The 13718-nt window shown below is 41.0% G+C and overlaps 2 protein-coding genes across 2 annotated transcripts; one reads left to right on the top strand and one right to left on the bottom strand.

The window, feature by feature from the left end:
* Positions 1-411: 411 nt before the first annotated feature.
* LOC133406790 (kelch-like protein 23) lies at positions 412-2963 on the bottom strand. Its single transcript, XM_061684707.1, has 3 exons — positions 2039-2963; positions 793-1204; positions 412-715 (listed from the first exon to the last, which is right to left on the bottom strand). Exons 1-3 carry the CDS (start codon positions 2961-2963, stop codon positions 412-414), a joined length of 1641 nt encoding a protein of 546 aa, XP_061540691.1.
* A 2728-nt stretch (positions 2964-5691) lies between these two features.
* On the top strand, positions 5692-12293 carry lsm7 (LSM7 homolog, U6 small nuclear RNA and mRNA degradation associated). Its single transcript, XM_061683734.1, has 4 exons — positions 5692-5728; positions 5985-6075; positions 8505-8576; positions 11881-12293. The coding sequence occupies exons 1-4, from the start codon at positions 5723-5725 to the stop codon at positions 12021-12023; spliced, it is 312 nt and encodes a 103-aa protein (XP_061539718.1). The 5' UTR covers positions 5692-5722; the 3' UTR covers positions 12024-12293.
* Positions 12294-13718: the final 1425 nt, after the last annotated feature.

Below are 13718 nucleotides of genomic sequence, written 5' to 3'. Positions count from 1 at the left end.
AGCTCAGTTGAAAACTGTTTTGAAATGTATTAGAGATGTGAAGTAAAAAAAAAAAAAAAAAAAGTGAGATAAATGAGATGCCTATAGTAAGTGTCCGTACCCTCTCATAACTGGGATGTGGCTGTGTTCAGAATTAATCGCATTAAAACTCATGTTAAATGGGAGTCAGCAAACACCTGCCCCCATACAATATACTGTAAAGTGCCTCCAATTAACCCCAAATTAAGTTCAGATGTTCTCGTCGGCTTTTTTTTTTTTCAATCTCGCAGAAGCTGCCATCCCTGTCAACAATAACATTTTAAAAACAATACCTCTCTGACAGTGTCGAAGCATTAGCTTATGATCATTTGATTGCTTAGGTGTACCTAATGTTGTTGGCAGTGAATGTATTTCTTTCAACATCACACACCATCATGTAAGCAGTTTAATGGTGACACACCCTCTAAGTGGAACAGTGCATGGTATAGTGTTGTACACCTTGATGCAAGTGTCCACATAAGGGTCAAACAAAACCATGTTGGGGAGTGCCTTGTTACTCTTTTTCTCACACAACAGGAATATCTGGCCACCGACTGTGGTACAGCCGCAGAAGAACTTTTTCTCCAGAGATTCCTCCTGCAGAACAGTCCACTCATCTGTCTCAACGTCAAAGCGCAGCGCTTGCCCTCCAAACAGATAGATGGCACCGTTGAGCTCGGCAGCAACCAGGTCATATCTAAGAAATGGTTCAAATTAGCCCAAGAAGCATTATTGTCACAAAAGCCATGCCTAAAAGGTTTCAAATGGACTCACCGGGGAAAAGGGGAATAGGAGACAATGTCCCAGTGATTCTCCTTGGTGTCATACCGCTGTATTCCTCCGAAGGCCTCTCCGTTTTCATCCAGGCCACACGCCACATAGATACACTGCCCCAGAGCGGCTACGGCTGCCCTTTCCACTGCCCGACTCATGGGACTGACACTTTCCCAACCCCCGTCTGACCCCAGCCGCAGTCTTTCGACATCAGCTACCAGCCCTTCATCCATGCTTCCCCCCAAGACATACAGGATGGAATCCAGAGCAATGGAGCAGTGGCTGTGCCTGGACTTCTGCAAAGCGGGGCAATCCACCCACCGTTGGCTCCCAAATTCGTATTTTCTGACCCAGTCCACGCTGAACCATAGCACGTCGCGGAAATAGCCCCCTGTCACAACAACACTGTCTCCTACATATAATAAAGAAATACATCAAAATGTCAGGACAATAAACCGGCAAGCAAATTAGATACACTTGCTTCTAAAGCGGGGTACACACATACCGACAATAGGGCAACATATTAGGATTTTCTCGCTCTTGCAGTCAGCAAAGGCCTGATCATCGGATGTGTCTCAGATTATCCTGAGTGATTATCATGTGATGTTTTGTGTGTTGAGAGTGAGTATTCCTCCCCGAACTGCTCAGGAAATGGTCGGGCTGTCAATTGTGAATGTTAAACCTGTTCAAGATCTATGATCACAAATCCTTACGTGGCCAACACCAAGTTCAACCGCGCCACAGACTCTGTGATTGCGTGAATGATAGATTAAGATGAAGAAGCAACTGGTTGTGTCGAGTTTATAAAATGTGTCTTCCAAGTCATAGATAACAATGACAAGGAGAAGAGTTTGCTACCACAATGTAATTGCCAGATATGACAACAGCAGACATGAGCAGTAAGAACGCACCATGGCAATGTTTTCCTCGGCATCCGTGGAGTTCGACAGATTTCAGAACTCATTTAAGACGTTAACATCAGTATGTGTGTGCCCTGTTATGTGATATGCAATACAAAACACGGATAGAAGGTTGCATTTGAAGGAGCCTTCAAATTGGCGTAGTCTTCCGGCTGTATTAGGAAGTCATTGGCTTCCAAACAAAGCAGTACCTCCATGACAGTATCAATTAAAACAGAGGATCATTATCCAGCAAAGTTAGCATTTCTGAAAGAGCACTTGTATTAGATTGTATTAGATTGTGCAGGCCTGCCTAATGTTGTGGCCAACCAATATCCAACCATTACCTACTGCTGCTACGGAGTACTGCGTGAGGTTCCTCCTCTGCAGAGGTGCACAATTATACCATCTCCCAATGAGTGGATGAAACTGATAGGATGCCTGCTGTTCCTGATCATGAGGTCCTCCCATGACAAAGAGAGTCTCTTTGGTCCTTCGCAAGGACCTCCCCATTGACCAGGAAGTCGGAAAATGTTCATTCAGCATCCAGATGAGCTTGGCTCTTGGGTCAGAACAGTGCGTCATTGTGTCCAAAAGTTTAGAGATGAATGTCAAGGACAGACACTCAGGTCTCACCAGCTCAATGAGCTCCAGAAAGTGCTCCTCTCGTTTTTTGTCAAATGACACCCAACGTAGGGCCGCCTCCAGGGCCAAATCATCGCTATGGATGACCAGGTTGTCGCTGGCTATGAGGTGTGCCAGGGTTTCCTTAGATAAGGACAAGAACTCCTCCTCACAGACAACAGCGGAGAAATGTGTGAGGGCCACCTGCCTTGCCGCACTGTAGAGCTGAGCACAGCCTCGCTGCCAGGCAAAAGCCATCATTCCCAAACAGTTGCAGACGTGGAGCTCACGTTCAAGGAACTTGCAGCACAGCAGCTTGGCTCTCTCCAGCTGGAGGAAATCTGCAGTCTCAAGGATCCCCAAAACGTTTCCTCTGTCCAGCATGAGAATGGAGGTCCGGCTGTGGTCCATCAACACCATGAAATGCTGCAAGCGGACCCCTCTGAGCTCTATTTTCCTTTTAGTGCTTTCAACACCGCAGCCAAAAAAGAGAGCCTGGAAGTAGGGACTCTGAAGCGCAAGCTGACGACGGTTGACATAAAAAGACTCTCCATCTACCTGTAGCATAACGTCAGGCTGTAAAATAGAGTCATCGTCCTTGTGTTGATTTGTCAGCTCAGAGAGAACATTGTTTGATCTGCAGGCCATATCACAACAAGCAACCGTCTTCTACACGGAGCCTAATGACCTTTGGTTACAGCCCACCAACTGGTGATATTAATAGACTCCTTGCATGCCTCCTGAGTAACTGCTGAGTCAGTGCAACATGGACAAGTAGTTTGTAAACAAATGCTAATTCTTAGACGTTGTGTTCTTTTAGATAATATTATAGTCATGTTTTAAATGGCAAATGTACGTTGCGGTCAATACTTTAACCAACCAGCCAAGTATTAGGCACTCATGGGCATTACAAACTGGTAAAAACTCCCAAACAAATCAATGAGATGTCCAGTGTATCTCTTTTAATGTTCAAACATAATGTTAAATAAGATGTGTATTTATCTACTCCAAAACTGAATGGTTTAACCTTGGTACATGCCACAATGTTTGGAAACAAATTTTGGGCTAATTGTACTACATACAACTAAATTGGTCTATTTTTGCACAAGCCTTCTAACAAAAAAATGTCTGCTGCATTACTTGGTTTACGATTAAGAATTTGCATGTGAATATTGAGAAAAGGGGCGGCACTGTGGGCGAGTTCACATCCTCATCACAGCTCTGAGGTATTGTCTAAGTACTCTGGCTCCCACCCACATCAGACAGAGATGTGCAAAATTGCCAGCATGTCACGATGGAATTGTAAGTCAACTGTTTAAGAAGTTAATGGCAAGGGGGAAGAAGCTGTTGGAATGTCTGCCGGTTTTAGTTTGAATTGTTCGATAGCGCCGACTTAAGGGATGGAGCTGGAAGAGGTGGTGAACAGGATGTGGGGGGGTCCAAGAGGATTTTCCATGTCCTTGTCTTACTTCGGGCAGCATCCAAGTCCTCAGAGTTGGTCGGTGGGTACCGATCATTTCTTTGGCAGTCTTCACTGTCCGTTGCAGTCTGATTTTGTCCTTCTTTGTGGCAGCACCAAACCAGTACGGCCTCAACAGCTCCCGTGGCAGGCCGTGCGTCCTCAGAAGCCGCACAAAGTACATCCTCTGCTGGGCCTTTTTGAGGATGGAGTTGATGTTGGTTTCCCACTTCAGGTCTTGAGAAACTGTAATTTCCAGGAACTTGAAGGTCTCGACGGTTGACACAGGACAGTTGGACAGCGTGCGGAGAGGCTGTGGGGAATGATGTTTCCTGAAGTCTACGATCATCTCTACAATCTTGAGCATGTTCAGCTCCAGGTTGTGTCGGCCGCACCAAAGCTCCAGCCGCTCCAATTCCTGTCAATACGCAGACTCAACACCATCTTTGTTGAGGCTGATGACATTGGTGTCATCTGCAAACTTCAGGAGTTTGGCAGTCGGTTGCGTTGGGGTGAAGTCGTTTGTGTAGAGAGAGAAGAGTAGCGGAGAAGGACACATCCTTGGGGGGCCTCGGTGCTGATGTTGCATGCGGATTAGGTAGTGTCCCCCAGCCTCACCTGCTGTGTCCTGCCCATCAGGAAGCATTACTTGCTAGGTTCATTGAAGACACAAAATTGCCCATAGGTGTGAACGTGAGTGTGAATGCTTGTTTGGCTATACAGTATGTGCTCTGCGATTGGCTGACGAGCAGTCTACTCAGATTAGGCTCCAGCTCACCTGCGAGTCTGCGACCTTAATGAGGACAAGCGCTATAGAAAATGGACGGATGGATGGATGGATGTTGAGAAATGCTATCGCACAGATGAAATGGCAAGGAAAAACAATAATTGTGGACTGTACATCTGATAAAAACATCACAGTATATAATAGAAATCCAGCCGATACCATGCAAATATGACTTCCTAAGCACCTGAAGCATTAGGCAAAGACATCGCAGCGATCTGATTGAAAGCTCCGTAAGGGCCACAATCTTCCACCGAGACCATGACATCCTTGGCAGGCTTAGGGTTAGGGTTAGGGTTATTCATAGGATTTCACCACGATAGAAAACTATATGCCCATGATTCACTAATATTATTCTTGTTTTCTGTGACGTTCGAAGCAACTCTGACGATGCACTCGCTCTCAGTTTGACCCAGAAAATGAGATCGTTCGAGCGGACGCCGCCATTGAAAAATCGGAAATTGGCCTTCTTAACATCACATTTCTAACAACATATGGGCATTTTTCTATCAAAGAGTCAAGGTTTCGGTCACAAATTTCCCAATTATTTACACGGATTTCTGGGTAAGAAAATTTGAGCCGATTTGCGACATAAAAAGTGGCATACCATCCTTAATCCTTATCCTATACAAACTGAGACTCATTTTATTATTATTACTGAGACTCATTTTATTCATGTATGAATCCTCTATCCTCTATTTTCATATACAGGTATTTAGACATTTTTAGTAACACACCTATTTATAGGGTTTGTTTTTGGAAATATGGACTGTGGATTAAAGAGCAGAAGACATACTTGTATAAATCACATGAAGCATAATGAATGTTGAAATTCTGTTTTCTACTGATTTTCATCCACGACCATATTACAATGTTTAAATAATTATTTTTGGCCCGGAAAAAAACAACAGCCCATTCACCCAGAATGTGTGGTAAATGATGTTCTTTGGGGTTCTAATATGTAGATGAGAATGCTATTATGCAACACGTAGCACTCAATTTTTTAGTTATAAATAACAACGCTCACAGTCTTCATTTTGACCTCGAACAGTATACACGCAGCATTCAAACGCTGACGTCGGTCCCTCCATTTTGCACGCTTCGCAATTTGATTGGCGGAGCCCCACCGAGGTCAAAGTTTAACTTCCGGGTGTGTAAGCTAACATGGCGGTGAGTTTGCGAGGTTTCATTCAAATTCCATACCTTTTGTTTCCTCGACATTCACACACACATTGTTGAATGACAACTTGTCGCCTTTCGCAATCATTTGAGATGTACAGCCAATGTTTATATTGGGATTATGATCATGTGACGGGCTACTAATTCATATGCCAACCACAGCTAGCCCGATGCTAAGATGCCAATATGTGTTGTGCGGCTTCCATTTGCGTGCTACTAAATAACAACATCTCACTGTTCTTGTTAGGATAAAGAAAAGAAGAAGAAGGAAAGCATATTTGACTTGTCTAAGTACATCGACAAGCCGATTCGTGTCAAGTTTCAAGGAGGACGAGAAGGTGGGTATAATTATGTTCCATCGGCCGAATTAGTCACACCCGAAATTATTCATAACCCTGACAAATTTTGACTTGGTTACTTTTATTCAACCAGCAAGTACACCCGCCCCAGAATTGGAAATGACAAGGCGTCTCTCAGAAGATAATTCGACAATGCAGAAGAGGCATCTCTGTGGAAAAATATATAAGTACAGCTCAGCCTTTATATACATTTGGACAAAAGTGGCATAGTCAAAGTTATTTATACCATTCTCAGTAATCTAAAAGAAAAGCCTTTGTTGACTATAGGAGCAAACAAATGGTTCCTATTATTGCTGACTAGCTTTTTGTCTACTGATATTTTTGCCCATCCATCTTTAGCAATGAGCTGGAGTGTCTCCGAGGCATTACCCTGATCTTCAGCTCCCTTCAGAATCTCAATTACATTCAGGGTGCTGATTCTTTGACTTTACCGCACCCCCAAAAAAAGGTTTATTTTGGCTTTTAATACAGTTTATTTTATTGTTAGTGAAATTTCAATAAAAAGCAATCGCTTAAATAAGTAACTTAAAATAAATACATTTTTAGAAAATTATATAATGCATAAATGAAAATGATAAATCAAATAAAATAAATATTTCTCCCAAAATAGTCACTTAAGTAAAAAATTATAATAATAATAACTTAATCTTAACTTAAAGGGTTAACTTGAAAATATATATATATATTTATTTTATTTTTATTTTTTTGCACCCTGCAATGGGGCATTGCATTTTCCATAGCTTCCTAAAGAAAATGTCCAAAGCATTTTCATAATGGAAATCCACATGATCTGGTCCATTTATTGATATTCTTAGACAGGCAGCCAGGTGTTCTCCTTGCAAGCGATTGCAGAGGTCTGTTTTAACCTAAGGATTAACTGAAAAAGACAACTCAAAGCTGCACCAATTATTATAATTGTTTTGCTCTTCGAAAGGATGCTCTTACCCTATTCTGTGACGAAAAGTCCCTTTCGCAATTCGCACTTGAAACGGAGATGACCAAAAGCCATCCCTGCAAGGAGACTGAGGCAGGGGTAGACTGTACAGACCCTTTCCACACTCCTCAAACTCACTTGCCATCTGAATCATGATTTCTGCCTGATTCTTATCCTTCAAAAAACAGGCTTTCGTGTCACACCAAGCCTGTGGGTTATGAATCCTAATTGTAATGAAAAAGCAGTTTAATTTACCCACCTTGAATGCTCCAGTAAGGACATGGTTCTTAAATGAAAACCACTCCTGTAGTATTTCATTTTCTTGCTCAGGGCAGAATTTTTGAGCAAGAATCTTAAGATTTGGAGAGTCATCGTACAGAGTGGTGTTTTTGGATGTACCAAAAACACTGAAGGCTCCAAGAATATTCAGGTCATGGAACCTCATGTCAATAATGTTTTTCCAGGTCACTTAGATAAGGGTTGATGACCTACAATAAATAATTTAGGAACATTAACTTCAACACGTTAATATAGTTATGAAGGGTCAGACCAAGGAGTCTCTTGAGAAGTACAAATAAAATGCATTTAATCACTGCCAGCCCTCCCAGTTAACATGGATATTTGACTACTAAACCCGTCAACGGCAGTGAATGTTTTGAGGTAAATCATTACTTCATTGTTTTCCTCTTGCTGAAATCTGACCCACATCTTCTCCCTCGGGACAAGCTGGACATCTCCTTGACCCTGTTCCTCAAGTTTTCATGCCCAATGTTGAAATTCACAAATCTGTCGGGATTATCAAGGGCCTGGTGGAGGCGTGATAGGAACGATCCCGGGAGTGGAGTCTGTCAGAATCAGAATCCTCTTTATTGCCAAGTAGGTCAAAAATATACAAGGAATTTGTCTCCAGTCGTTGGAGCCACTCTAGTATGACAATAGACAGTTTGACAGTAAATACTTTGAGACATAAAAACACGCTACGGAGAGTCACTTAGCCTATAGCAATTTAATGGCAAAAAAGGAGGAGGGCGGGGGTGAATTGTCATTATTTATATCTTATTAGGCCACAGGTGTACTGGTCGGAGATCAAATTGGGCTGAATGTGGCCCCTGAACTAAAAAAAATGTTAACACCCCTGGTCTAGAACTTTTGTATTTTTATTTTTTACTTTATTTTCTCTCTCTCTCTCTCTCTCTTTCTCTCTCTCTCTCTCTATATATATATTTTTTTTTTTTTAACTGTTCCCATAGATTTTGACAGTTTGCAAAGGTAAAACAAAGAAATAAAAGATGAGGAATATTATTTTCTACAGTGATGCCTCTTGTACATGATCCTATTATCTTCCGGCAGATGCCTGTGCCATTTCCAATCAAGAAAAAACGTATTCTAAGTAGTAAGTAAGTAACTAAGTCAAAACTGGCCAGGGGTATGAATAATTTCAGGCTTGACTGTATATATTTGTTTTCTTTTTCAGCTAGTGGTGTCCTGAAAGGGTTCGACCCTTTATTGAACCTTGTACTGGACGGTACCATCGAGTATATGCGAGGTAAGTTGTGGTAGCTTTCACTTTCACTTTTTCACCAGTGAAGTATCTACTCAGATCTGTCACCTTAGGTACGCACAGAGGTGGGTAGGAACGCACTACATTTACTCAAGTAACATTTTGGATCAATTGTACTTAATGCATTATGCTTTTTACTTTTACTTGAGTATTTATTTTAAGAAGAATTGGTACTTTTAATCCACTACAATGATCTAACAACAAGATCTAATTCCAGGGCTGTAGCTCACAATCTGCCTTTACACAGGCTGGTGTAGTGATGAAGAAAAGTGCAGAATTTCTATTAAGGACTGTTTGTAATACACAGCTCCATCGCAGGAGGTTGATTCCTGCCTGCATTTGTTTTTCTTTCCAGTTGTATTGCTCCGTGGGTGGGCAGTTAATTTTCCAAATGAGCCGCTTGACAATCTGGACCGGTTGCCGAGGTCCGCACTCTGCTCACCTTAGTTATGTTCAGTATGAATTTGTCTTTATACAAAGCAATTGGGCTTTACGCGATCAGGATTTTTGGGGCCGATCACCGAGTTGAAAAAAACTAGAACCGATCACCGATCTGATCACAAGATGGAGGAATGTGTCTATTTAAATGACCTGTTCATTGATTGTATATACTTGTGTACTTAATTGCAAAAAATATATATATATATTTACAATAAATAATGTATCTTTGTTCCTCTATTTATGCCAGTGAGGCATCGTGACAGACAGAACAAATGAATGGTCTTCTATTAGATGGCAGGAAGTACATACAGTATTTAATGTATCCACTTTTTGTGACACGTTCGTTTGTTGGTGTTCCGTGTGAATTTTCAGTTGTATAATGTATTCCTTGGCTCCATAAACGTTATAAATCACTGCTCTAGTCAGATTGTGTATTCTAATCAGTCAGGTCAAAGCAACATGACAGAAATAATGGGTGCTAACTTACTGTAATTAAATTAGTTTATTTGTAATTAATTACTTCACCCACACCGAAACTTTAGAGCATGATTCGACAGAACGGCGGGATGTTTACGTCCAACCGTTCGTGGTACCCCTAGCTCGCTAGGCTACATAACGCTTTTGTTGCCTGGTTGCGAGCCGCATCGTATTCGAAGTACGTGAACATACCTCAAGCAAGCCTTAAACGAACGTCCTCTCCTGTCCTGAGCACCGGTGACCACCAACACACGTTTTCCCCCATTTTGTCCTTATGATACAACGTCGGCGCGCTCCACTCTTGTTGCCGTCGTATTTGAAAAATAGTAACTAGGGGAGTCGGAAAAGTTCGCACCAATGAGAAACGTCATTGCTCTTGTTTGCTTGTAACAGCCACTCGCACGGAAATCAAAATAAAAGCGCACCTTTCAAAGTAGTCACTGTATATTTTACGTTTTATTTTGACTTCATAAAGACTTTGCCAGGGCCAGTCCGAGGTTGTGGATGAGCTGGATCTATCACGCAGGCCGTACTTTGCCTAAGTATGCATCATACTAATCCAGCGTTTCCTAACCTGAATTGAGCCGAGGCACATACCGTATTTTACATTCGGAAATTTTCACGGCAAACCACTGAACAAAATGTCACAAAAAGTACAAACCCCAATTCCAGTTAAGTTGGGACGTTGTGTAAAATGTAAATGCAAAAAGAATACAATGATTTGCAAATCCGTTTCGACCTATATTCATACCTTATTATATATACTACAAAGATACTGTATTTATTGTTCAAACTGATGAATGTTATTATTTTTTTTGCAAATATTCAGCCATTTTCAATTTGATGCCAGCAGAATGTTTCAAAAAAAAGCAAGGACAGGGGCATGTTTACCACTGACTTACTTCACCTTCCCTTTTACCAACACTCATTAAGCATTTGGGAACCGAGGACGCTAATTGTTGGTTTATAGATGGAATTCTTTCTCATTCTTGATGTACAACTTCAGTTGCGCAACAGTCCGGGTTCTCCGTTGTCGTATTTTGCGCTTCATAATGCGCCACACATTTTCAACGGGAGACAGGTCTGGAGTGCTGGCAGGCCAGTCGAGTACACGCACACTCCTCCTACGAAGTCACGCTGTTGTAACACGTGCACAAAGTGACTTGACATTGTCTTGCTGAAATAAATGGGGATGTCCCTGAAAAACATGTTGCTTTGAAGGCAGCATATGTTGCTCCTCAACCTGCATGTACAGACCCTTTCCAACAAATTTGAATATCATGGAAAAATGTATTCATTTCCATAAGTCCATTCAGAAAGTTAAACTTTCATACATTATGGATTCAGGGCCCATCATTTAAATAATTTCAAGTATTTATTTGTTTATGTTTACATAATGTGGGCTTCAAGCTCATAAAACCCACATAATGAGGAATTCAAAAAATCTGAATACTGTGAAGAAATCACCATTTACGTCTCAGCTTTTGTCGAAAAAAAGAGAAATTAGGGTCACATTAAATCAATCAGAATATGGTACTTTCAAAATGATATGTTAATCTTCAATACTTGGTTGGGAATCCCTTTGCTTTAATCACTGCCTGGATGCGCCGTGGCATTGCCTGGGAGTTATGGATTTCCTTGATGCTTGCTGTCAGTTCTCCTTTGTTTTGGGGTCTGGTGCCCCTCATTTTCCTCTTGATAATACCCCATTGAGATTCGGCAAGTTGGCTGGCCAGTCAAGCACTGTGATGGCATGGGCATCGAACTAGGTTTTGGTGCTTGTGGCAGTATGGGCAGGGGCCAGGTCCGACCGGAAGATGAAATCTGCATCTCCATACAGATTCTCAGCAGAAGGAATCACAAAGTCCTCTAAAACATTCTGGGAGACTGTTGCGGCGACTTTGGATTTAAGAAGGCAGAGTTTACCAACGCCTGCACAATTTGATAATCTGCTGAAGCCCACGGTCATCTCTCTTGCTGGTGCATCTTCTCCCGCCACATTTTGTCCTTCCACTCGACCAGGCCTGGCCAACTCGCGGCTCTGGAGCCGCATGCTGCTCTTTGACCAGCTTCTTGCGGCACTTACGTTCACACCGTGCGAAAATGTCGAACGGAAACACTCGGAAGGGACTACACGTAGCACACCTGATTATTTCTCACGACACAAATGTCTCACAGCCCAGTGGTTGAGAATAACGACACTAATCTATTTTACATTTTTGTCCAGACTTCGCGAGAGGCTTAACACTACATACTGTAGCCACTTATTTCACAACATGAGTGAAAAACTACAACCACTTTTATAAGTATATTGTTCGAACTTGTGTATTAGTCATTTTTATTTACTGCCATTTTGTCCTTGTGTGTCCAGATCCTGATGACCAGCTCAAGCTGACAGAAGACACCAGGCAACTGGGGCTGGTGGTCTGCAGGGGGACCTCGGTGGTGCTCATTTGTCCCCAGGACGGCATGGAGGCTATTCCCAATCCTTTCATACAGCAGCAGGATGGCTAACACGCCAGCTGTCATACATTTGTACATGCACAGATGATATTTTGAAAATAGTTTTTTTTTTTTCCCCATTTTAAAATCATAGTAGCTGTCATGTTTTGTTTTTTAAAAAATGTGTAAGTTTGTCAGCTAAAAAAACTTGCAAGCACTTCACTTTGTGGTGTGTGAATTTCAGTTGAGGCTTGGAAAATGTACATTTTCTTTTGTTGAGAATGAGTCAACCCTGTACCATTTGTTCTGGTTTTTGATAATAAAAATAAAACTTGAGTTTTATTCTTTCGTTTTGATGATGCGCTTACAGTGCTGTGAGAAATTTTGGGCAACCTTCTCAAATTCTTATATTTTTGCATAGTTTCTGCACTTTAATGTTTAAGATAATCAAACAAATGTAAATATCCGACAAACTCTTTGGGAATCATTGATGTTTTTGCTAAAGTAGGAATCGTTTTTTTTTTTTGGTGGGGGGGGGTCAGCAGTGGTTTTGACCTTGGAACTCTGCCATGGATGCCATTTGTTCCCCATTCTCTTATTGTTGTCATGAACTCTGACCTTAACTGAGGCAAGGGAGACCTGCAGTTCTTTAGAATGGTGTCCTGTGTTCATTTGTGGCCTCCTGGATGAGTCATTGCTGTTCTCATGGGGTAATCTTTGTAGGCTGGCCACTCCTGGGACGGTTCACCACTGATCCATGTTTCCTCCATGTTAGGTTAATGGCTCTCCCTATGGTTCGCTGGAATCCTAAAGCTTTAGAAATGGATTTTGTAACCCTTTCCAGACTGATAGATGTCAATTACATTATTTCTCGATTGTTGTGGAATTTCTTTGGGTTGTGTCATTTTGTTGCTTTTTTTAGATCTTTTGTCTAACTTCATTTTGTAAGGACACATTCTGTTTCGGTGATTTCTTGATTTAACAGGTCTGGTGGTAATCAGGCTTGGGTGTGATCAGTGAAGATGAACCAAAATGTACTTTTTCACACAGGGCCAGGTAACGTCAAATGTTTTTTTTCCTTAATAAATGTAATCATTTAAAAACAGCATTTTAAGTTCACTTGGGTTATATTTATATGACATTTACATTTGTTTGATGATCTTAAACAAAGTGGGGAAACTGCAAAAATAAAAAAAATTGAGAAGAGGGGCAATACTTTTTAATGGCACTATATATACATTATATATATATTATGTGTATGAAACGCACTTAAAATATTACAGTGCAGTGTGACAACTCATACACATTCATTCAATCTGATGGGCAAAATTTTGTGCTCAGGGCCCACATTTGATTTTTAAAAAGGTCAGATAGGACAACTCAAATATTTGTATTTTCTCATTTAGAATAAATTAATGAAATGTTTTGTATTTTAAATGAAAACTACAAATGTATATTTAAAATTCTTCATTATACAAATAATTTTACTTACAACTGGTAAATAAACCAATAATGTGATAAATGATTATAGACTTTTTTTTTTTTTCAAAATAAACCAATTTTACGAAAAACGACTTAAAATAATGCAACAAATATTCTGCATGTGATTTTCTACGGAAGCGTATTGCATTCACTTGGATAAAAAAAAAAAAAAAAATCCTGTTTTTCTGAGTAATTTTTTTGAGGGCTTTGTTTTTCTGACTATTTTTTTCTGTTTTTCTGACTAATACTGCTCGCACACCTTCAACCTGCCCATACACGTTTACC

The sequence above is a fragment of the Phycodurus eques genome, chromosome 8 (assembly GCF_024500275.1).
Source record: "Phycodurus eques isolate BA_2022a chromosome 8, UOR_Pequ_1.1, whole genome shotgun sequence".
NCBI lineage: Eukaryota > Metazoa > Chordata > Actinopteri > Syngnathiformes > Syngnathidae > Phycodurus > Phycodurus eques.
This window is presented reverse-complemented; position numbering and strand designations above follow the sequence as displayed.

Coding starts and splice junctions, on each gene's coding strand:
- LOC133406790 (XM_061684707.1), bottom strand. CDS start 2,963: ATGGCCTGCAGATCAAACAATGTTCTCTCTGAGCTGACAAATCAACAC. Junction 1,205..2,038: donor GTACTCCGTAGCAGCAGTAG/GTAATGGTTGGA, acceptor TATTATATGTAG/GAGACAGTGTTGTTGTGACA. Junction 716..792: donor TCCTATTCCCCTTTTCCCCG/GTGAGTCCATTT, acceptor ACCATTTCTTAG/ATATGACCTGGTTGCTGCCG.
- lsm7 (XM_061683734.1), top strand. Junction 6,076..8,504: donor GTTTCAAGGAGGACGAGAAG/GTGGGTATAATT, acceptor TTTCTTTTTCAG/CTAGTGGTGTCCTGAAAGGG. Junction 8,577..11,880: donor TACCATCGAGTATATGCGAG/GTAAGTTGTGGT, acceptor TTGTGTGTCCAG/ATCCTGATGACCAGCTCAAG.